At 45.3% G+C, this 25981-nt stretch overlaps 1 protein-coding gene and 1 pseudogene across 1 annotated transcript in view; one reads left to right on the top strand and one right to left on the bottom strand.

Moving 5' to 3' along the window:
• The window catches only part of LOC137439429 (inositol 1,4,5-trisphosphate-gated calcium channel ITPR1), a 371962-nt gene that overhangs the window by 329900 nt on the left and 16081 nt on the right, over nt 1-25981 (bottom strand). Inside the window, exon 2 of the mRNA XM_078767929.1 lies at nt 22270-22340. Coding sequence (XP_078624055.1) covers nt 22270-22340 — 71 coding nt within the window. The remainder of the gene's footprint in view (nt 1-22269; nt 22341-25981) is intronic.
• Nucleotides 240-3748, top strand: LOC137419170 (protein transport protein Sec61 subunit beta pseudogene; annotated as a pseudogene).

The raw sequence follows: 25981 nt of genomic DNA on the forward strand, positions 1-25981 counted from the left end.
TGTACAGATGGTTCCAAAAAGACCTGGATGACTTTGGTTGTCAATACATTTAGTACCACAAATGACACAAGGATACTCTTTGTTTTATATGATACAGAAACTCAAAGTTTTCTTCATTTTCAGGTCTGCTTGTTTCCTGTAAAAGAAAATAGCTACTCCACAGGACAAAGCTCAGTGTGTCGAATGGTTAATCAAGACAAAATCCAACATGCAAGTTCAGCATAATTTCGGTACAAGGTATGGAAGGAATCCACCATCACGGACTAGTATCAGAGAAGCTGTACAAGAAGTTTAAGGAGACTGCAAGTTGTCAGAAACAGAAATGTACCGGTCGACCAAGCACAAGGGCAGCAGGCATTGAACAAGTGCGTGAATCATTCCAACAAAGTTCCAGAAAATCAATCCGACATGCATCCTGAGAACTGGGACTACCAACCACCATTGTGCACAGGATTTTGCATAAAACACTGAAGCTTTATGCCCATAAGGTGCAGATTCTGCAGAAACTCAAACCAAATGATGGACCCAAATGCAAGGCGTTTGCCTTGGAAATGCTGTCGCATAAAGGATGAAGACGATTACCTGAAAAAGGTCATGCTGACAGACAAAGCTTGCTTTCATGAATCTGGGAAGGTCAACCGACACAATGCGGGGATATGGGGCTCTGAAAACCCCCACGTGGTCATTGAACACATATGCAATAGTCCAAAGGTCAATGTGTGGTGTGGCCTTCACCATGACTGCTTGGTGGGTCCGTTTTTCTTTGCCGAGGATACAGTGACCTCAACAATTTACATGAACATATTGGAAGGATTCTCCTTCCCACAGATGAAAGACCTGCAACCCGATATCATTGGGCCTTAGTCGTTCAAGCCTTCCTGAATGAAAAATTTCCAGGACGCTGGATTGGCCAAGACGGACCAACCGCATGGCCCCTACAATCACCAGACATACCCCCCCCTGGATTTTTTTCCTGTGGGGGTTTGTCAACACCAAGGTGGCAAACCTGCAGGATATTTGTTTTTGGATCACAGCTGCATGCACACTGGTAGATGAAAACATGCCGAGCCAAACATGGTAAGAACACGTGTACCACCACCCTGATGTCCTGCATGCGACAAACAGCTCACGTTGAAGTGTATTGATGGTGTGCACAAAACTTCGAGTTTCTGTATCATATAAACCACAAATGGTATAGTTTTATCATTTGTGGTTCAAAACATTAACAACCAAAGTTGTCCAGGTCTTTTTGGAACAACCTGGAGTCTACTGCAACACTTTAGCAGTCTTTTTCTTATTTAATGGCCCTAATCATTCCCACATTCTTGTGGGGTTGACCGGGGAACATTTTTGGTCCACGTCTTTCACTATAACCAGCTGGCCAGGCCTGACGCTCGACTAAGTAGTTATTACAGGTATTTCTAATTTGTTCAGGGTGCCGGCCATAACTCGCCTACTCTTCATGAGGGGCACCATGTGATCTTAAACATCCACCTTCAACATCCATCCACCAACAAATGCCGGCAGACGGGACACAGTTAAAAGTCCATCCAGGGGATTGCACACACATTGATGAACCACTCTATCTGTGAAACACCAGGATGGCAGTTTCTGTCTGGGCCTAGATTTGAACAAAGGCTAGACAGTTTAGAGGCAAGTGTGCATACATCTAAGCCACCCTGCCAAACCACACTTTAGCAGTGACAAAGCAAGATAATTATAATCAAATTATGGAATCGTAAATGGGCTCCACCAAGTATTTATGATAATGGCCTCATCGTCTGCATTTCAGATTCCTTCACTTTTTTCACATCGTGCCAAACTGTTCATGTGACCTGATTTTCATGGTGCAGGCACCATAAATAAGATTTTCTTAATCAGTACTTTGAACAACAGTTGCGTGTATGTGTGTACAAGGGATGCATGCAAGGGGTGCGTGCATATCGATTGTGATACAAACCGGAACACAAACTAAGATATTGGACATTCACATGTGCACCTCACCCTGGATAAATTATTTGCCACGAGGTTCAATAGGATATGGAAGTTAATAGCAGGAAATTTGTCAATGTTAGGGATAGGAATAGAAAAACAAGACTGATAGTCGAACAATGGCGTAGCGGTGTGAGTAAAATTTTAAATAAATGCTCACGGGAAAATACCAGCGTGACATGTTGGTTTCAGAAATCTTGATTTAAAACTAAAAGTGTAAAATAAATCTGTTAGCTTAAAGGAGTGAAACGATAACCCTTGTACTTGCTGTAAGCAGCAAGAAATGCTTGCCAATATGCTTGTGTGAGCATTTCAACACCAATATATTGACCAAGATAAACTTGGTTTTGCTAAGCCTAGCCCAACCAAAGCATTCTATCAGATGCTGTGCCTTGACAACTCAGCCGAAACCAAGATGTTACCAGAAGCTGCGGTTCGCTGATAACTGAAAGATTAGTAAACCTAAATCGTAGCTTTTTGTATATACTATACAGTCACGTGAAAAAGTAAGTACACCCCATGTAAAGTTTTTCACTTTTTTAACATATTTCAACATACAGCTATTTGATCTTCATTTCAACAATATTGATAGATAAAGGTGATATAATATAACAAATATCATGAAACATTTACATTTTGTAGTCCATTGTATAATTTAAATAAACATAAATGCAAATTTCGCATGTGGAAAAAGTAAGTACACCCTTGGCTCGAAAGGTGGTATTGCCCCCTTTGGCAGAAACAACCTCAAGTAAGCATTTCTCATAACTGACGACCAGTCTCTGACATCGGCTGGGAGAAAGTTTTGGCAATTCCACCATTCAGAATTATTTCAGCTGTGCGATGTTTGAGGGGTTTCTTGCATGCACAGCTAGTTTCAAATCCCCCCACAACATCTCGATGGTATTTATATCCGGGCTTTGACTTGGCCATTCCAGAACCCTCCATTTCTCTCTTTTCAGCCATTCCATGGTGGATTTACTGGTATGCCACCTTCGGTTGAGCTTCAACTTTCCGACAGACGGCCTCACATTATCCTCAAGCATCCTCTGGTATCATGAATAATTCATAGTGGATTATATGATGGTGAGCTGCCCAGGCCCTGATGCAGCAAAGCTGCCCCAAACCATAATATTTCCACCACCATGCTTTACAGTTGGTATCAGGTTCTTGTGGTCAAATGCTGTCTTTGGTTTTCGCCATACATGTCTTCTGGTACTGTGGCCAAATAGCTCTACCTTTGACTCATCTGTCCAGAGCACATTGTTCCAGAAGTGCTTGTCTTTGCCTCGGTGTTGATTGGCAAACTTTAGTCTTGCCCTGATGTTCTCTCTGGACAGCAAAGGTTTCCTCCCATGTAGATCAAATTTGTGTACAAATTTGTGTACAATAGGGTGACGTGTACAAAGTGTGAAGGCTGCAAGTTTTCTCGCTGTGAGATCGAGTCCGCGTTCCAGTCACGCCAGGCCCAGCATCAAGTGCGACTTCTGTGGGTGCAGGCCGTTCTCCTGTAAAGTCTGGGGCTTCTCGCTCATCATCAGGAGGAGGCCCCGTCCGACAACGGAAGCCTACTACAACTACTGCGGCACGGACAACAGGAAGCACCTCTGGCGGAGTATGGCGTTTTTATACTGAAGACTCCCCCAGCCTAAAAGTGTGTCCCGTGCCGGTGCTCGTCATGAGCCTCTTGTTTATCGCCTCGGTGTTCCTGCTGCACATTTCTCATAACTCAAGCATTTTGAAGACAGTGTGGTGAGTGTGACTAGAGTGAGTGATAGGTTGATGATGGTGAAAATGATGATTGGAAAGCTCTTGGTGAACGTCATCTCGGGATATGCTCCGCAGGTTGGTCGGAGCGATGAAGAGAAGGACAAGTTCTGGTGTGCGATAGAGAAGCTGATGGAAAACATGAAAGATGAGAAAGTTGTTGTGGTAGGAGGAGACATAAATGGACATGTGGGAAGGAGTATGGACGGTTTTGAGGGAGTTAATGGGGGTAAACGGATATGGTGTGAGAAATGGAGAAGGTGAAAGGATTTTGGAGTTTGCTGATGGAGCTGATTTGTTGATTTGTAATACTCAGTTCCAGAAAGGGGATAATATGCTTGTTACATACACGTCAGGTGGGTCGACGACAACCGTTGACTACCTGATGGTGCGTAGGCGAGATAGGGGGCATCTCCAGGACACAAAGGTGATCCCAGGGGAGGAGGCTGTTTCACAGCACCACTTGGTTGTCTGCGACATAAGGGTGAAAGATGCAAGGAGAGCTCGGCGGGTGAAGTACCAACCGAGAATGAAGGTGTGGAGGTTGAAAGAGGTGACAGTAAGGGAGGCATTAAAAGAAAGGCTGAGTAGGGTAGAGGATGGTGTGGTTGAGCTGGAACGTGGTTGGATGTCAATGAAAGATAGTCTGTTGGGAGTCGTTGGTAGTGCTGTTAGCTAGATTCAAAATCCCGTCGCGGAACCGTCTCGATAAATTTTCAATTTTCATAACGGGATCTCGGGTCGGCTCGGTTCCTGACAAAGTAATACATAAAAAAAAAAAAAATACGGCTTCAGAAATAATGGAATTTCATTACAATATATAAACAACAATGAAAAAAATTCATTTCTGATGTTGAGTACTTAAATTCTGACTTAGCTTCCATTTACCGGGATGAAATAAAATACACCGCCTACATGCAGATGATCGGCCACGGCTAACGCTAAGCGTTCAATATAGCGTGCTCACCGACCTGACGCACGTCCCACTACCCAACTTATCAGGCCTAAAGTGGAGATAAGATAACCAAAATACTTTCACATTCAAACCGTCAAACCAACCCCCCCCCCCCCCCCCCCCCCCAGGCCCGAGTCCTTATCTTCACAATTGTTATCGCCATGCTGTCTTATCATATTCGTTATCTTAAACGCCAAGATAGAAACAAATTAACTAAAAAAGCCATTGAAAAGTTTGAATGTGAACTCATTCTGGAATCTTGAAGTTAATTCGTACAAAACGAACATTAAACTCATTTTTTCAGTCTAACACGATGGATAATGACAACATAAAGCAGAGCGAAAAGCAATGTCAGGAAATAGTGTACTTTATATATTACGTTTTAGCGGTTGCCGAAGACGATAAGAAGAGGCAATTTCGTTAGGTACAAAAGGTTGTTTATTGTACAGGTATCTCCAGCAACTGCTAGCGAACGGAAGTCGTAACGGCTTATAGAAAACCAAGAACCCTCTTCGGAGGGCGTGGCTCCAACAGCCGCGCGTGCGTCATGACGACACAACCAAACGTCCGTGTGCGTGGGTTCGACCAAACATTCGTAATGGTAACCGTCACATGCGGATAAGTTAACCGCGACATGTGAATAAGTTAACCACTACAACGTGTACAATCCGAAATGCATTATAGGCTTATAAATATGACTTAAGAAGTGCATTGTTTGTTGACAAGGGGAAAATCCTGGAACAGTGAGTTTACTTTATCTATCATCGTTTGTGTCAGTTCAGCTGCACTTGCGAAAAATGATGCTTGTGCAGAAGCAGAGTAATGAAAGCAAGGCTCAATAAATGCCTCTATTATGTAATATATCTGCAAGAATTTGGAATTTTAACCGGGATTTTATTACCGAGAAATTGCGTCAGTCAATTTATCTCGGGACCGTCCCGAGACCGTCTCGAAAGCCGAAACCGCCGGCCGGGATTTCGTCCCGGTCTCGGATCGGTTGACAGCCCTAGTCGTTGGTGAGGTATGTGGATGGACAAAAGGACCACCGAGACACTCGGAAACATGGTGGTGGGATGATGATGTTGGAAAGAGGATTGACGAGAAGAGGAAGAAGTTCAAGGAGTGGCAGAAGGCGAAGGGTACGGGAGCAGAAAAAGCAGAGCATGAAAGTTATAAGGCAGCCAAGAAGGCTGCAAAGAAAGAGGTAGCAAAGGCGCAGGAGGCATGTAGGAAAATGTTCGGAGAACGCTTGGATTCGGGAGAGGGTCAGAGAGCGGTATTCAGGATTGCAAAGCAGATAGCGAAAGAGAGGTGTGATGTGATGGGGGTGAGTTGCTTGAAGGATGAAATGGGACAAATCGTTGTGGACCCAGATGGAATTAAAGGAAGATGGAAAAGATATATGGAAATGCTGTTGAATACAGAGAATGAATGGGATGGCAACATAGAGAGTAACCCAGTTTTAGGACCGGCAGAGAAGATAACTGAGAAGGAAGTTGAGGAAGCGATAAAAGTAATGAAGAGTAGAAAAGCGGGAGGGCCGACGGGAGTTGTGGCAGATATGTTGAAGGCAGCAGGAAGTTGGGGTGTGAAGAGAATGACAGAGATCTGTAATCTGGTGGTGAAAGAAGGCCGCATTCCAGTGGATTGGGAACTGAGTACCCTCGTCCCTCTATACAAGGGGAAAGGTGACCCTCCGGAGTGTGGCTCGTACCGAGCGATAAAGTTATTGGAGCATGGAATGAAGGTATTGGGAAGGGTGTTGGAGAGGAGGATCAGGAAGAAGGTGAAGATAGACGAAATGCAGTTTGGATTTATGCCAGGAAGAGGAACGACAGACATGCTCTTTATTGTGAGGCAGTTGCAGGAGAAGTACATGGAGAAGAGGAGGAAGTTGTTTCTTGGGTTTGTTGATCTGGAGAAAGCATTCGATAGGGTTCCACGCGAAGTATTGACATGGGCATTGAGGAAGTTAGAAGTGGAGGAATGGTTGATCAGAGTAGTGATGGCAATGTACAAAAGAGCGCGCACAGCTGGAATGACAAGGGACGGGAACAGTGGTGAGTTTGAGGTGAAGGTGGGAGTGCATCAGGGGTCGGTACTAAGTCCACGACTATTTGTAGCTGTGATGGAGGTGCTGGCTCGGAACGTAAAGGAGGGTTTACCGTGGGAGTTGTTGTATGCAGATGATCTGGTGTTGATTGCAGAAAGTATGGATGGAATGAAGGAGAAGATGAACAAGTGGAAGGAATGTATGGAGCCAAAAGGTCTGAAGGTGAATATCGGAAAAACTAAGGTGATGGCAAGTGGTAAAGCATGTGGTGAGGTGGAAAGAACTGGGAAGTGGCCATGTGCTGTGTGCAGGAAGGGTGCCGGAGTGAACTCCATTCAATGTACAATGTGCGCTGAGTGGGTTCATCAAAAATGTAGTGGTCTGAGAGGGTCATTAACCAGTGTGGCAGCTACATTCAAATCTAAGGTGTGCACAGAGGGAGCTGCAGATGGAGGAAATGTTGAGTTGGATCTTGGAGACGGCGTGAAGCTGGAAGGTGTGAAAACATTTTCCTACCTCGGACACATGCTGAATGGAGAAGGTGGATCAGACTCGGCAACGGTTGCTGGAGTGAGATGTGCATGGAAGAAGTTTCGGGAACTGAGTGGCATGCTGATGAGGAGGGGAGTGTCGTTGAAGCTGAAGGGAAAGGTGTATGCTGCATGTGTGAGAAGTGTTATGATTTATGGGAGCGAGACATGGGTCATGAATGTAGAGCAGCAACGAAGGCTGGAAAGGGTGGAAATGTGAATGGTTCGGTGGATGTGCGGAGTATCGTTGAGAGAGAGAGGAAGACAAATGATGAATTGCGAAAGATGATGGGAATAGAGCCTGTGATTGATGCTGTGAGGAGGAACAGGTTGAGATGGTTTGGTCATGTGTTGAGGAAGGATGAAAGTGACTGGCTAAAGATGGTGGAAGAAGAAATGCGGGCAAGGGGGTTAACAAGGAGAGATGCAGAAAATAGGGCAAAATGGAGAAGATTGTCATGGGGACCGCAAGGCTAACCCCCGCTCTTGCAGGGAAGATGGCCTTAAAATGCATGTTGTTGTTGTTGTTACATACATTCATAGGTTGAACAGACAAATGCTGTTCCAGATGGTACTTCCCTATGGGTTACGCTGTAAAAAGAAAAAAGAAAGTGAAATTCGTATAATGTAATAATGAGAGTGGGGATAGCACATGCAGCATGGGTCGATTAGTCTACTCTTGTGTTTCCTGATATGTCCTTAAAAAGTAAAAAAGAAGAAAATGGTTGATTCTTATCCGCCGTGAAAGATGAAAAGTTGCTAATGTTTCAGGTTTTTGCCGCCATTTTGTTTCAGCCTATTGAAACTGTCACCCAAGTGAATCTGCATTGCCTGGAAATGCCAGGTATCCTTGCTAGTCTATAATAGAGAAACATCCAATTACAATTGTTGTAAAAACCAGAGTTACAACATTGGCTCAGTTCGTGAGTTTAATCGAAATAGATCCCTAGCAATACCTGTAAAGAAAACCAGCGAACATCATATCAATATTCAGCATTCATCTGGATCAGTAATGGGTTTACAATCGAGCACAAGCAAGCCTTGAACAAAGTGGTTATACGTACCATCTAATTATGCACCTACATAACATACAATAAATGTCACAGGTATGATCGCTGCGCTGGATGTCTGAGATCTTTATAACTGCCGCGCAGTGGACAGAAGTCACATGACACCTGGGTTCAGACTTCGACACAATTTCACGACATTCTCCCCAGCGTTAAAACTACACTACCCCTAGTGGTAAGAACCAATCTAGCAAGCTATGTAGCAGTAGGGAAAATTTCAGTTAGCAGATGGCTACATAAAGCAGCAATTCATGTTAATCCCAGCCATAGCGATCGGGACGGTGAGTTTCTCTGCCGGCGCGCGTTCGATATGCACCAGGAGCGTCAACCGCGAGTCCGAATTCACCCTCGTCGGGATAACCGCCTATCTCGGGTGATGGCAGCAGCACCACAATGTCAATCGGATCGGGTGCGTGCGGGCCGCGGGGGCGGGGTGGACGGTGAAGTCCCCATCAACCGACTCCCTGGGCTGAGCTCCGGCCGGACGGTATCCCCGCACGGAGTAAGATGACGCACCAAAACTGTAGACTCGCGTCCATTTGGCAGCAGCACTCGAGCGTGCTCGGGATTAGCTTGGAGAATATGAACCTTGTCGACGAGCGGGTCGTATTTATTTGAGCGAACCGCGCGTTTGAGGAAAGCCGGTCTGGGCTCAGCAAGCCAGCCCGGCAAAGGTCGGCTACCACCTGAACGGCGCGAGTAACGAAACAGATGATCGTGAGGAGTTTGATTAGTAGCGGTGCACAATAGAGTCCTGATCGAGTTTAACACCCCGTGTACCATCCAGGTCAATCGGTCCAGTCCTAGTCCATGGGTCTTAAGGCCTAGAGTAATGGCCTTCCATATAATGCCATTAAATCTTTTCACCTGACAGTTCGCCTGTGGCCTGTACGGAGTAGTATAGCTCGAAGCTACATTGCGCTGGAGCAAAAAAGGTTCTCATCTTGGGACAGAAACACTGCACCTCGATCGGTGTGTACATAGGCAGGATTTCCGAACATGGAAAACAAAATCTGCAGACACCGGATAACCGTCCCAGCAGACATATCGCTGCACGGAAAAGCAAAAGGGAATCTGGAGAACTCGCCAACTATCGTGAGAAGGTAGCGAGAGCTACCCGAAGCCGGTATGCTAGGACTAGCAGGCAGACACGAAGCCGGGAGGGGCCCTTTGAAGTCCATAGCCAATCTCTCCCATGGCCGAGTAGCCTGGATCAGTGTACCCATCTGTGGTTTGTCGAAACGAGGTTTGAGTTCAGCACAAACGGAACAAGTGCGACATAGCTGACGAATGTCCTCAACAGAGTAGGGCAAATTGCGACTGTGCACATAATGAGCTAGACGATTCACTCCGGGATGGCACAACGTTTCATGAAGAACACGCAGATCCTCAAAGGAGGTGAGACTCGCGCACACCGCCGGTCGGGATAATGCGTCCGCTGCGAGATTATCCCGCCCTGGGCGATACTTGATGATATAGCAATAATCTTCTAATTCTATCCTCCACCGAGTGATTTTCTCATTCTTAATGCGCTGGGCATGGCACGTGTCGTCCATGAAAGTGACACTTTGCTGATCAGTAATGACCTCGAAACATTTGCCAAGCAAATATGGCCTCCAACGCCTAATAGACAACTATGGCATACGCTTCTTTTTCGACAGACGAGTGACGTTTCTCTGTGGGGGAGAGAGTCTTTGAAAAGAAGGCCACAGGTTGTCCCCCTTGAGAGAGTGTGGCAGCTATCGCGTGGTCCGACGCATCGCTCTCCAAAACAAAGGTCTTGTTTTCATCTATAGACGACACAGCGACGCCAGCTATGTCTGACTTCAGTCCATGGAAAGTGACCTTGGCGGGATAGCACATGGGGAACACTTTGCAATCCTCAAGGGAACGGAGCTTTTCAGAGAAATTTTGGACCCACTTTGAATAATGAGCAAGTAGCCCGAGGGCACGCTTCAGAGAAGCACGATCATGTGGCAGGGCCATGTCGAGCAAGGGTTGCAGTCGTTCTTTATCTGGGATGATAGTGCCTTGGTTCACGGTGTACCCCAGAAGGTCTATCGTTCGAGCTGAATAGCGACATTTAGCCTCGTTCAGTCAGCCGGTACTGGCGCGCAACCGTGAGGAAGCGCTGCAGATTAGCATCATGATGAGCTTGACCGTACCCACAAACGGTTAGGTTGTCCAGGTAAACAAAGACATCTGTTAAGTGTTCCTTAGCAATTATGTCATCTATGGCCCTCTGGAAGCATGAACCCCATTTGTGACCACAAAAGGCAAACGGGTGAACTGGTACAACCTCTGTCCGGATTCAAACCCGGTGTAGATGTGATCGGCCTCCACAATAGGAATCTGATGATACTCGCTTCGGAGATCTAAAGTGCTGTATACCGAGTACTGTGCCACCTGTCGGACCAGGGAATCCAATCCCGGGAGTGGGTAGGTGTCCAATTGCGTAAACCGATTAATCGTCTGCGAGTAGTCGATTACCATGCGTTTGCGATGATTTTTGGTCTGGACTACCAAAACTTGAGCTCTCCAAGGCGATCGACTAGGTTCGATTATGCCCTCCTTTAGAAGTCGACTACTCTCCTCAGCAATAAATTGCGTATCAGCCCGAGAGTATCGTCGCAATTTAACGGCGACTGGGGTGCAGTCAGGAGTCAAATTGGGGAACAGCGACAGGGGTTCAATTTCCATCCCGGCCAGAGCGCACACAGAAAGAGTGTTGTCACCACCAAATTCCATTTCTAACCGGCCATGACGACAGAAAAAATCGTGTCCTAGCAATACTTCGGCACATAACGTTGGTAAGACCATTAAATGCACATCCGGAAACATTCGGCCATTAATCACTAGCTTCAGCCGGCATTCTCCTTTAGTACGTAGCCAAAGAGCTTGGGAAGCCATGAAAATTTGGCGTGTTGTCCCGAGAATCGACCAACCATGCTTCTGCACGAGTCGCATGTCAACATAGCTATCAGTAGCCTGTGTTGATCAAGGCGTTTGCAATCTGTCCCTCAATCATAACTGGAATAACAGCGCTGGACAGCCCAGACGGCCCGGTAGTTGTCGTGTCATCCAGAGGGGGCGATCGAACCACGCGCGTGGGCCCGACGCCGGCCAGCGTCGAGCGTGGAGCCGATCGAGCCCCAGGCGATGAAAGGTTCCCAGTCAAGGTCGCTCGAGCCGCGCGAGGCGCCGATTGTCTCTCGGCCGGCGAGATGATCCTAGCCAAGGTCGCGTGAGCCACGCGAGGCCCGCGCGGGGAGGTGATCCCAGTCAAGGCCGCGCGGGGTGCCGATTGTGCCTCAGGCGGTGAGAGAATCACGGACAATGTCGAGCGAGTTCGCCTGACCCGTGACGAGCGACATACCTTTGCAAAATGTCCTTTCCGAGAGCACGAGTGACACGTCGCTTCTTGAGCCGGACAAACTGACCTCAAATGATTCCGGTTTCCGCAGAAAAAGCACTTAACGTTACTCCCGACAGATGGAGCGACAGCAGCAGCGGCTGTCACGCTCGTGCCTGAAGCCTCGAGAGTGTCCGTTGTCCCGATTCCAGCAGAGGTTCAGCATCCGTTCGCTCCGTCGTAGCAGCACTCTCCGGTCGCTCACCAGTTATCCCCGCAGTGACGTACGGGCGACCGTACGCTCCGATTGTGTCTGCGCCTCGTAGTAAACGAGTGCCAACTCGTGCCTTCGCCAGCGTTAGATCCGTCGTTTCCAGCAATCTTTGACGTATTTATCGGCGAGTGAATCCCCGAAACAAAAGAATCACACATCAAATCATCACACATCTGTTCGTGCGACCGAGCTTCAGCTGTACAGTCCTTCGCTAAACGACGGAGGTCCTGGACGAAGTGGTCGATGGATTCCGAAGGGTCCTGTCATCGTGAAGCGAGCAGGTAGCGAGTATAGACCACGCTCCGAGTCAATGTAGATTCGACGTAGTTCCGCTTCGGCGGTAGCGAACATGTCGCACTGAGAAATGTACTCGTAAGCAGAATGGGACACGTGGGAGATAAGAACAGCTAGCTTGGTCTCGCCCGGGAGGTCCGCCTGGGCTCCCAGGTAGCTTGTAATTAGACATAGCTAGTGCTTGAGCTGGGCAGACGAGTCCAGCGCTTGAGGGTCCGCTCCGAAGATCAGTACATGTATCAGCGTGCGAGTCATGACGAACTCGTTCAAGACAAGAGACGTATTTCGATTAATTGTTGTAAAAACCAGAGTTACAACATTGGCTCTGTTCGTGAGTTTAATCGAAATAGATCCCTAGCAATACCTGTAAAGAAAACCAGCGAACATCATATCAATATTCAGCATTATCTGGATCAGTAATGGGTTTACAATCGGCCACAAGCAAGCCTTGAACAAAGTGGTTATACGTACCATCTAATTAGGCACCTACATAACATACAATAAATGTCACAGGTATGATTGCTGCGCTGGATGTCTGAGATCTTTATAACTGCCGCGCAGTGGACAGAAGTTGCATGACACCTGGTTTCAAACTTAGACACAATTTCACGACAACAATAGTGAAACTGCTTTGAGATTCTTGGCTTGTAAATGGTTTCCGTCAACATGTAAGCAAATATTTTAACAAATGATTGAGAACAATTCAATCGATTGATATACAATGACAGGGGATACATCAATCAAATAAAACACCACGTGCCATTTGTAAGAACACAAACAAAGACAATTTGGCTTCGACAAGGGTCAAAATAATTCGAGGATAACTCTCCACAACACGTGCAAATCGTCCGCATTCCAGAACTGTGAGCCACTCTGGCCAGTGATCTCTGTACATTTTGGTGCAAAACCAGCCCGCAAGCCCTGGCCTGCTAAAACTGGCCAGCATCAAGGATGCAGAATATAAAGCACCCATTGAGGAGTTGAATGGAACTCCACAATACCCCTACAGCAGGCATAAAACTAGATGCTAAACACAAGCCAAGCTGTGCAGATGTTGGCTACAAGGACGTACCAACATACCAGGAAACATTTGTGAGATCGTCAAGGAAAGGTATATTATGGTGAACCTTGACAATTTCAAATTGAATCCTTACAAATGCAAATGTCTTCACTTTGAGTTTATCATTTCCTTTCCAGCTTAAACTTTCTTGCATTTTGCAGCAACACATGATGTTGGATGTAATGGATATTGTCCTGTAATGTTAACATTGGGCAAACCTTAAATATTATACTGACGTGCCTGAAACTTGAGGCAAGAAATGACATGGCTAGAAATGGCTAGAAATGACCTTATGACATTTGAGTTAAAGAAATGAACAAAAATTGTGTTAATATTTCTTTTAAACGGGAGAAGTTTATGATCTCTGCCAAAATTTTGTGCTCTGGCTTCACTTTCACAATGACATTATGGTCTACTGATGAAGAACTGATAAGCAAAAAAAGCATTGATTGTTCCTATGGCAACCATAAGAACAGTATTAAAATATGATTAGCCCACTGCTCTACTTTTGGCCACAGAATTCTGAAGATGCCTCATGCATCAGCTTGAATTGACTGATTATATGACTTAGCTGCCATTATCTCACCCAGGGAATAATTTATCTGAAACCTTGACACATCGTTGGATGATCACCCATATTGTATCATGCTCATGAACAGGAACATTCTGAGTGGCATGAAAGAGACAGATGTTAGCTGGTCCGATTGGAAGCATATCAGATCACTTAAAATGTGACTTGGTTCAGTCAACATAAGAACAGGTTGCTCGCGAGAATATGTTGTGGTCAAACCAGTGGAGCTTATGATGTAAACAGTCCCACTTGTTTATGAACAAAACAGGACCTGTATATACACAAAGGGAACTAGGCAAAGGAATCAGGCACACGGTGACATATCCTTCTGAGATACATCTCGGTATCTTTAACATCCACAACATAAATGAAAATACCACAAGCACCTGAAAAGTCTACAACCTAACCCAGGTTCAAAATCCTAACTATCACAGGCGTTTGTCCATTGTTGACTAAAGTTCTTTTAATTAGTGAAAGATAACACAAGTTTTCTAATATCTGTCCAGCATATGATATATGTACGACTCCATTAAGCCTGGTGTTGGCTTAACGGTTAAGGTGGCTGGCTTGAGATCTTCGGGTCTTGAGTTTTAACTCCTGTGATGCCGTTGAAATAACACCAGGTGCATCGACTCAGCCTCTCGTCCTTCTGAGGTCAGCAAAATGAGTACCGGCTTACTGGTGACAGGGACACTGCATCAGGGGCACAACCATGCTCCCAGAAATGATGCGACCAGCAGCAACAGGCTGCATAAGTAACTAGAACGGCACCCATAAGAGAGCATACCTCCGGCTGTTTGACCATATCACTCAATGGTGAAGAATCACTTTAAAAATTCTACTAGCTGGATCCGGATCCGGATCTTCAACGAAATTGAATCGATACTTCCTTGTCACACACCCAACCTCTCCTCTAAGTTTCATCCAAATCCGTCCACAACTTTTTGAGATATCCTGATAAGTATCATTTTTGGCCCCATCTCTCAATGGTGAAGAATGACTTAAAAAATTCTACTCGCCGGATCCGAATCCGGATATTCACCAAAATCTAATCACTTCGTCCTTGTCACATACGCTACATCTCTGCCAAATTTAGTCCGAATCCATCCACAACTTTTTGAGATATTTTGTTCAAAAACGGACAGACAAACATACAGACAAACAAACCAACAGACAAAACAGAAAACATAACCTCCATCCACCTTTGGTGGCAGTGGTAACAACAATTACTCCACAATTGACACCACTATTTGTGTGAAAATAAAACAAAAGAGTAAGGTAGGAGGAATAAAAAAATGAAAAAAAGAGAAGAATACATAAAGAAAACACTTTTATGAAGGTGATGGCAAAGCAGTATTGGCAAAAAATGAGGAGGGTATGCATGTGGATCCAGGCACAAGCTCATGAAGCCCAGCAGATGCATGCACAGCACAGTCCAACACAAGCACACACACCACAGCACATTTACGCACATTCCTTTCTACATGCCAAATCCTCCCAGCCATACAAACCTCAATCTATTACTACCTCTCGATATTTGGTTAATTCCTCATTAAAATGATCAGCTGTCTGCATTCACCACAATTCCTGGCAAACTATTGCATAGACCAACCAGAGAGCTCATAAAACAATTTGATTTGTCGTGATGATGTAAAATGTCGAAATATTTTTGTCTATTTGTCGAATAGTTGTCTATTTTGAAAAAAATATTTTTCATGTAAAATGTCGAAAGTACTGCTAAACGGAAGGGTTTTGAAAGTGCCAAAAAGACGATTTGTGTTCTACAGTGTTCAAGTGTATAAATCAATTGAAATAAAATAAATATTTTACAGGTCGAAGAAAAAAAAAAGATTCGGTAAGTTTTCAGCTGTTGATGCAGTCTTATACACCACCTTATTTAACACGTACATTAGTTATTCGTGCCTATTGTTTGTGTCCTTTATGCTTATGGTGTCCTTAAAACAGTAGGTTTCCTGTTTGGAATGATTTAAAATTTTGTTTGACTGTTACACAGGCAGACAGAGAAAAACAACTATCTCACTTCTCTCTGCGTATGTGCGATTTACGAATGATGCACATGACGAATTCAGAGCCAAAGTACTACTAAACTACAGGTGTTCTGATTTCTTTTCAAAATACAACATTCCATTGAAATCAAGTTGTTCCTCGATCACAAACTGATATTTGTAGACAGACTGAGGTGAACCAAATTGCTTAACCCTGCTTCTTGTTTCACATGTGCAGGGTAACTTGAGTAAAAACACAAGCATCCCTATCTTATGTCATCTCAGTTCTTGCTCCCTTTGCATTTTTTTGTCTTTTTTTTGCATTTTTGTCATGCTGTACATCCAAAGTTATATCCTCATTCCCTCTTCAAAAAAAAAATCCACTTCATTTACTTTGCCAATCACTTTTGAATATCTTGAAAATATCCATCATATATTTTCATAATCTTCTCTTCTCCGACACCAACAATCCCATCTTTTCAAATCTTTCCTCATAACGAAGACCGAACAGCACAGGCAACATTCGAGTCACACCTTCTCTAAGGCAACAATATAATTGTTATAAATTGGTGATGATGAAGCCAAACCTTGATTCTCTGGAACTCAACATGAATTATGGGAAACATTGCAGAATGCATGGAACATTGGAACAACCTCCCAATGGAATTTTCTACAAAAATCGCAGGAAAGCATATCTGCTGCTTTGCATGAAAGATGTGGTCATGCCAAATATTGAAATTTCATGCATTCTTCTTCCTCTTCTTCTTCTTCTTTAATGTCCCAATTATTCCCACATTCTTGTGGGGTTGGCGGGAGGAAGTTTTTAGCCGAAGTCTTTCACGAACCGGCTGGCCAGGCCTGATGCTCAACTAAATACTGCTGCTCAATTAAATAGTTAGGGCAGGAATCGGGAACTTGTTCATGGTGCCAGCAATAGCTCACCTACTCCTCGAGAAGAACATTGTGGGATCTTTAACATACACCAACTAGTGCCGGCAGAAGCCAGTCGCCGACTGGGCATCCTCCGTCATGTGAAGTTTTTCCTTGGCACACCTGAGCACCTCACCACATACAAGGCTTTTATCCGCAGCTCAATGGAATACTGTTCCCCCCTCTGGGCCGGTGCTCCTGCCTCACACCTAACTCGGCTTCACGCTGTTGAAACCAAAGCTTTCAGAATCATTGGAATCTCTCGCGATGACGCTAACTCCGAGGGCTTTCACTCACTCACCACAGGCAGGTTTGGTGGTCTTTCTGTCTTCTACCGACTCCTCTCCGGCCTTGCTCCCCCAGATCTGTCTGTGCTCTGTCCCCCAAATATTCCTACAAGATCTGCCATCTTATATTCAAATATATTATATTTTGTAACTTTGTAATTTGTAAATATTTGTAAAATATATTCTGTTATTTGTATTATATTTGTGGCATCAAATATATAACATCAAATATTCCTACAAGAGGTCGCCCAACATCTGCCAGCAACCCTTTCATGGTGAAACTGACAAAATCAAGACTCTCTGCTCACCTTCACTCTTTCATTCCTCTTTTCTCCCGCCTCTGGAACAAACTCCCCCACTCTCTTCAATCCCACTCCTCCCTCCAGGTCTTTAAAACAGCTGTTTACCACCATCTCTTATCTTCCCCCATTCAAAACCTTTATCTTTTCTACCCCCACTAATTCACCCCAGATCCACTTTTTTGAAATACCGACTTCTTTCCTGGAAGTCCTAGCAGTGTCCATGTGTTTTCCACCTCTCACCCCCCACCCCCCTTCCCCATGGCCCTCCCTAACCCTCTCCCTCCCACAGAACTCCCGATGTCCCTGTTAGTGCTTCCCTCTCTCTTCCCATCTTGTCTCCCGCTACCTTTATCTTATGTTTTATGTGTCAGTTTGTTTTTATGTGATTAATGGTAGCTCTTACACGAGCCTCGATCTTGTACACAAAAAATAAAAAATATAAAAAGTCAGTAAGCCATGTGTGGAGTTGGCATAGGATGCCACAGGCAGATAGTCTGGAAAGTAAGGCAGGATGCCAAACTGTATCAAAAGCACAATATTTGTCCAGAGACATAGCCCTGATTTCATGTCCGATATTGAGGGCCTCCATCCATTGTTCAAGGTAGAGTGACCTGGTCAGAATGATGGCAATAGCTTGCCTACTCTTTGACGAGTAAGCTCTGTGGCATCTTTAACAAACACCAACAAATACAAGCAGACAGGACTCCCATACTGTGATGCAATGTCCTATCTGCAAAGCAACTAGCTGACACGTTATAGTCAGGCTGAGAATGAAAACCAGACTGTACAGCTGAAATGCAAATGTGCTCCCACTGCAGCACAAAACATCAACATCAGTGATGTAAGAATATTGTATATAGGATGTCGATTTACTACATGGCTCTCAGACTCTGCTTGTCAGAACTTTACATAATATCATATGGTGATGGGTTTTCTACTTTTAAATACGTATGGTGGAAGGGGGCCAAGTTAAACAAGTAAAATTTGAGGAAAGTAAAAGAGGGATGAGATAATAATAAAAAGGATTGCTAGGGAAGTGAGGGTTAGGAGAGAAATATCTGAAAATCTGAAATGGAGAGAGAGAAAGGAAAGGAGGTTGAGAGTCATGGCAGTAGTGATGAGAGGAAAGACATGTACGAGGCATTTGGAGTGGGGTGGGGATTTAAAAAAATTCCATCATTTTAGCATTATATCAAATGCATAAGGCATCGACCTAAATATGTACAAAAGGCATTAAATATATTGTTGTGGATCTCCCGAAGCCCGTCGACGTACAGAGGGGGGGGGGGGGTTAAGCCCCTTTTCCCCCTCTGGTCTTCGTGTCCACGAGACCGAGTCGCCACTCCCGCAGCGAGCGTGGAAAAGGGTCACGGGTCGATGCCACACGTACCTTTGGTACCCACACTGCCACAAAAACGGGGACCGGACCTCACACAAGCCACGCTAATAGAGTACGCCGAGCGGTTTGCGTATCACGTGACTCAGGCCGTTACTTTGATTGAACCCGATTCGAGCAGTTTTGTTCGTGCGATGCTAAGCCAATAGTGAAATGACGGGAACGGTCAAATAAGAGGAAGAACATGGGTTTATTTATAATGTACTGGGCGAAGAGACACAGAGCAGGCACTTAAACAGTCTTAACTTATCCCCAGACAAAGGGCACACTCACTCACGCGGGGAAAAGGAGGAAGAGCAGGTTCGCGCGCCAAACGCGCCTTGCCGTCGGTCGCTCCCGGACAGCTCGCCCGGCGTAGCCCTCTGGTGGTCACGCCACGTATGCAGGGAGCCCAGGTAGGAGGGCCGTTGGCGTAGGTGGCTCCGGGATGGATCGTCTCCACACCGCGCGATTAATACAGCCGCAGAGCGCAGGGCACGGGGAATGTTCGTGTACAGAGACTATAACAAGCAACTCAATCCACTCGCGGTGGGACAACAGCTCTGACGCACTCTCTCTCGTTCTCGTTCTGACTCTCCCAGATTCTGCCTCTCACCGTCTCTGTCGCTGACTCGTTCTCTCTCGTCTGCCGCGGGGGGCTCGGGGTAGGGTTTTATATGGCCCCTCCCCGGCCTTACCCGAATGTTCCATGCCCCTCCTCTCGTGGCCGTGGTGAGCCACTCCCCTCGAGCTCTGATTGGCGGCTCGCTGCTTACCGGCCACTCCCCCTGCAGCTCCTCCCTTCGGCCTTGCCAGACTTGTTCCAGGCCGAGCACATGGCATTCTAGCCCAATCGAGACCTACTCGCTGGCCTGCTCAACGCAAAACTAACACAGGAAAGGAGACTACGCTTACATTTACTAAGAAATAACTGAACTACAGCGAGGCTACATGTTATGGTGCGTCTACCTACGAGGGGGGTTATCCTTTATTCACAAAACCACAACAATATATATTTTTTAAATAAAATAATTAATATTGGACTATCAATCGGAAAAAGTAACAAATTAATTTTGAAACTTTCACATGATCAGACGACCACCTAGATTATGTAGTCATTTTTGTTTTACAGAATAGTTGTCTTCATAATTAAGGTTTTACAATGTAGAAGCAAAAAAATTTTTTTTAATCATCAAACTGCTGCAAGAGTAATCTAACATGTTTTGCATCGTATGATCCAGAGCTGCCCTCATCTTGTGTATATTGTTATGTTTGTGGGGGGTCGACAATGATTACCTTAGAGCCAGGTAGAAGTGTATAGATTACCATGCCCTGCATGTCGCGATGAAGAAGAAGAAACCCCATGTACATAAGTAGGGAATCCGTTAGACTGTATGTCGTGTAAGAGCAGGGGTGGATCCAGGAGGGGGGGGGGGGTGCAGGGGGTGCGCACCCCCCCCCCCTTCAATCCAGGATGAGGGGGGGCAGGGGGTGCAAATCTGCTGAACTGTTGGACCAGGGAAGAACGCAAGGAACTGCAGAAACTTCCAAGAACACACGAAATGCCATTTCTGACAATCAATTTTTAAAAATTTCCTGGGGGAGGACCCCCAGTCGCCCTCTTTATCCGCCCCCCCCCCTAGCGCTATAGTTTCATGCACCCCCCACCCCCCACGTCTTGAAATTCCTGGATCCTCCCCTGAAGAGCATATCTTTGTTCCCATGATGAGGAGTGGGGTTATGTTAATTAGTTAGGGATTGAATGAATGAATGAATGATCGTTTTGAGGCCATTTTTCCCCGCTAAAGCGGGGGTTGGCCTTGCAGGCCCCATGACAATCATGGTTCCCTGTTTGAGGCAATGTTTTTATGGCCGGATGCCCTTCCTGACGCCAACCCTTGGTCATGCTCTTACGATGCGCAGGGATACGGTGTACCGATTCTAAACCGGGGTACACACTGGGATCATTCATCCCAGCAAGCTGGTACTCAATTTGCCGACCTCGGAAGGATGACAGGCTGAGTCAACCCCCCTGGTGTTAATTCAGCGATCGACCGGGATTCGAACCCAGGATCCTAGGATCCCAAGCCGGCACCCTAACTGCTAAGCCAACACCAGGCTTTATGGGTAATTAATCCCCTGTATGTAATTGCCTCTGTTATTTCCCCTCTGTTCTTTATGACAATGCAGCACACACACACACACACACACACAAAGCCAGCAATCGTGCATTAATAACACTAAATAAAAACCAACCGGAAACAGGACATTCAACCACCGCTGATACCACCGACGGGTGATCACAAGAGCAGGCAGGTCCGTAAGGCCACGCCCCAGAGAGCAGTGATTGGTTAGGATTGTCGAGCAACGAAGAGATGTCGGATGACGTCAGAGCCTTGAGTACAAAGGAGTTGGAGGGCCGACATTTTCTCTCTCGGTTTCTGGATCTGGAAGTGAACGGTCACCGATAACCTCTTGCGCCAGGGACATTGGAGGTCTCAACGATCGGTAGGATGAGCGCGGCTGGAGTGACCGAACGGGCGTGGGCTGCTCGCTTTGCGCACAGAACCAGGAGTGAGCGGACTGCACAAGGAGGCCTGTTTCCCATGCACAGACTGCACATCCTGGGCCTGTGGTTTCTTTTCCCGCATGAGGACGGAGGGGGGAGGGGATGGGGAGGGGGGGCCTGTGACGATCCCGGACGATCAAGGGGGCCAGAGCTAAGTCACAATCACCCACATTTTTATTTTCACTTTTATTGTTCCCTTTGTCTGTATACAAGTCTGTGGGGGGTGCTCCATTTAGGAACTTTAGTTTTGTCGTGCATTATTTGGTTACCGGCATTTCTTCAATAAAGCCGGTATTTTTGTACATTTGAATCCGTGTCGCTTTGAGTCGATTTTCGCAGGTGCGAAGACGTCTGGTGGAAGCAGTCCAGGTAAGTTCGTCATTCTCCTTTCCCTCACGTGTAAAGAACACCACAATTTTTGACTGAACGCCTTGGAGTTAAGCTCGATCGGCAATCCGTCCAAGACCTGTCTTTATCGGCACGGACAGGACAATATTTACAGTTCATCCTTTGTTGCCATATCTCACCATGCATGAAAGAATAGATTTTACCACAAGTCTCATCATGCTGCAAGTACAAATGTGTTGTGAAGTCACCAATGATCATTCAATGCAATTATCCATGAAGTAGTGGATGTTAAAAAGCAAACTACCATCGGAAACAAGCAAATAAAGTGAAAAAGTTCAATATTGCAAACATCATAATCCACCAATATTTTATATTACAAAAAATGGCAATCTATTAAACAAGCTGCATAAACCGGTGAAACAAGCAGTAAATAAGATTGCATTTCAGATGAGAAAGAGGCTGTCTGTCATTAGTTGCAAAAAAGTTAACTAAAACGTCACATCGCGATGTGTGTCAAAATGAACACGAGGTACTTACCACGGAATTTATTTGGTGGGTTGTTCAAATCACCAGCAGTAGGCTGCACCACACATCTGTCATCCACCAAGCTTTTAAAGGAATAAAAAGCACAAAGCAAAGTTTGCTCCAGATCTTCCATGTTTTAAAAGCTTTAAAAATATCAATCCATCTGGACTCAACAGTTAGGATGAGGAATGATCTTTTAATAAATGGGCATATGAGACTCAATCGCATAATGACATAGAAATATCAAAGTTTATGTATATTTTTGGCCCAAATACTATTTGTGAAAAATAAATAATAATAATTATTAAATATATTAACATTGCAAACAAAACAAAATTTTGTTCAATATATTATTCAATGTGGGGCTACTCACTTCAAAGGAAATTGAACTGCATTTTCCTTCAACGATTCATAAATTAAGACCATATAATGAGGGTAAGTTGAAACAAGGGGTGGGTCAATCAATACGGCATTCTTTGAATAATTAATTGAATTATACACCCCAAACATTCGGTATATGTCACGAGTTTCCATAGGCAAGGGTGTGGAGCCATTTATGGTTCTAAAAAAAATAACATTCTTTCTTAATTGTTAGCCTGAGCTCCTCACCACATACAAGACTTTCATCTGCAGCTCAATGGAATACTGCTCTCCCCTCTGGGTCGGTGCTCCTGCCTCACACCTAGGTCGGCTTCACGGTGTTGAAACCAAAGCTTTCAGAATCTTTGGAATCTCCCGCGATGAAGCTACCTCCGAGGGCCTTTCACTCACTTACCGCAGGCAGGTTGGTGGTCTTTCTGTCTTCTACCGACTCCTCTCCAGCCTTGCTCCCCCAGCTCTCTCTGTGCTCTGTCCCCCAAATAGTCCTACAGGTCGTCGCACAAGATCTGCCAGCAACCCTCTTATGGTTAAACTGCCATAAGTTTGAACTTATGACTAAGAACTCAAGACTCTCTATTCACCTTCACTCTTTCATTCCTCTTTACTCCCGCCTCTGGGACAAACTCTCTCACTCTCTTCAATCCCACTCCTCCCTCCAGGTCTTTAAAACGGCTGTCCACCACCATCTCTTATCTTCCCCCTTTCAAAATCTTGATCTTTTCTACCCCCGTTAATTCACCTCACATCCACTTTTTTGAAATACCGACTTCTTTCCTGGAAGTCCCAGCAGTGTCCACGTGTTTTTTTTTTTACCTCTCCCATCCCCACCCCTTCCCATGCCTCCCCCTCCCCCCAAGCCCTCTCCCTCCCACAGATCTCCCGATGTCGCTGCTCTCCATATTGTTCTCCCGCTCCCTTTATCTTGTGTTTTATGTGCAAATTTGTCTTTTTTGTGATCAATGTTAGCTCTTACACGAGCCTCGATCTTGTATACAAAATAAAAATCCTAAAATTTACTCTAAATGGTTCTGGATTGTCTTCCTCACTACGGTTGCACTGCGGTGTCTTAGTTGTGGTTACATTGGCCACATGAAGCGTTTGTGTTCACTCAATTAGAAGCAGCCTACCCTCAGATGTTGCTGAAAATTATTCCCAATTTAATGTTGCCGCCGCCCCACCCCACCCCTCCCCAACCTCCTCTCCTCTCAAGAAAAAAGCAAGACGAACTGGTAGAACAAGCAAATACTAGTAGCATGTAGGAACGTTCAAGGACCATCAGGCATTTCTTCTTGTTCTTCTGCCATTGCAGACATCTACACCCTGGCTGTGCAGACCAGTACAATGCAGATATGTTCAAGATATTAAGCCGAGGTCGGACTACATTACATCCACGCATGTAGGAAGCAACCTTCATCCATTCCACGCAGGGGTGGATCCAGGGATTTCAAGACGGAGGGGTGCACCAAGACATAGCGCGGAGGGGGAGAGGAGGTCTGGGGATCCTCCCCAGGAATATTTTTTCAAATGGATCGTCAGAAACGGCATTTCATGCGTTCTTGGAAGTTTCTGCAGTTCCTTGCGTTCTTCCCTGGTCCAACGGTTCAGCAGATTCGCGATGACTAATGGCCAGATAGAGGAACTGGTGAACCGACTTGACCAGCTGTTCCTTCTGCTATAGATTGATGAATTTTGTGTGTGTGTGTGTGTGTGTGTGTCTGTGTGTGCGCGTGCATGTGGCATGTTTTTGTGTAGTTCTACTAGAGCTTTCTGATAAGGAATTTCTGATGTGTGTAGTTCTACCGAAATGATTGTTATGATCTCCTGAGTTAATTAGGCGAATTAACTACAAATAATGGTTTTCTACCGTTGCACTTGGAGTGTTTTACAATAAAGCAAAAGTGATTTAAAACCTCTGAGCGTTCGTTGGTAAGCTGCCTGGAACGCTCCTTATTCAAAATAATTTGGACACGAGGGTCGTTCCAGGATATTCATAGCTTATAATTTATAATCGAAAATCCGATGGGGGGATGGGGGGATGGGGGGATGGGGTAACCCCCCCCCCCCCCCCACCACTCACCCCCCTGGATCCGCCAGTGCCAAGGACCCTATATTGTATCGTCAAAAGGAATTTGTGCATTCTCTCATTCTCTTTTAACATTGAAAGATTAAAGGTGTTGCCCCGACCCCTGTCCATGGTATGTCTGTAAATGGTGACTGCTCGGCTTTGGGGGAACCCCATCACCCCTCCCTTCAAGGTATCTGTTGTCACAGCTATCTGTTTGAAGTCTTGATGTTTAGGTGTTTCGGTTTTGTCCCTGTCTTTTCATCATGTATACATTTACTTTATTCCAATATTTATATGAGTAGCATTCTTAATATCAACATTGAGTTTGTATCCCCCTTTTGTGTGGAAAAAGCAGTAAGGCAGGGATGTCCACTCACAGGTGCTTTACATGCCTCATTGCTTGAACCTCTTTTGACTACTTTTAGGGGACCATTGGTACCCTTTTGAAATTTCTAAGATTATTATTATTATTATTATTATTATTATTATTATTATTATTATCTCACCTGAAACAAAGTTCAGAGGAGCTTCAGCAAAGGTGCATCGTCCGTCCGTCAGTCCGTCCGTAAACACTTGCAACTTCTTCTCCAAAACCGCTGAAGGGTTTGTAACCAAACTTGGCACAAATGATATTTGTTGTGTTGTGACTCAAGTTTGTTCACGGCATTAAAGAAATCGTGGTCTAAGGGGGTCTACATTGGATCGTAGGGATCGTTCGATTGTTCTACATAAAAGTGCATCCAGGTTTGACCCCCCAAAATAGGTATTTGCTTTTTCCTCTGAAACAACACACACGATTTCGATGAAACTTGACCACAACCTTCACCCCCCATGGTTTACCAAAGTTTGTTCACGGGACTAAGAAAATCGAAGTGTGGAAGGGTCTACGGGAGGGTGGGGGAATGGGGGGCGCGGCGGTCAAAGTGGGTCCAGGTTTGACCCCCCCCCCCCCCCCCCCACCAAAAAAAATAGGTATTTGCTTTCTTCTCAGAAACTACAGACGCAATTTCGATGAAACTTCACCACAACCTTCATCACCCGTGATGTATCAATATTTGATCAAGGCATTAGAAAAATTGGGGTCTGGGGAGGTATATGGGGTTGGGGGAGGAGGGGGCGGGGTTGCCCCCCAAAATAGGTATATTTTTGTTTGTTTGTTTAAAGTCTTATGATTATGTTCGTATGAGTCTACATGCTGCCCTGTCTTATAGCAACCATTGAAATTGGTTTAAAATACCTTTAGTCGGTGCAGTATACTGTTTATTCTACCAGGTGAGC

This window comes from Myxine glutinosa, chromosome 1 (assembly GCF_964187855.1).
Source record: "Myxine glutinosa chromosome 1, kmMyxGlut1.1, whole genome shotgun sequence".
Lineage (NCBI taxonomy): Eukaryota > Metazoa > Chordata > Myxini > Myxiniformes > Myxinidae > Myxine > Myxine glutinosa.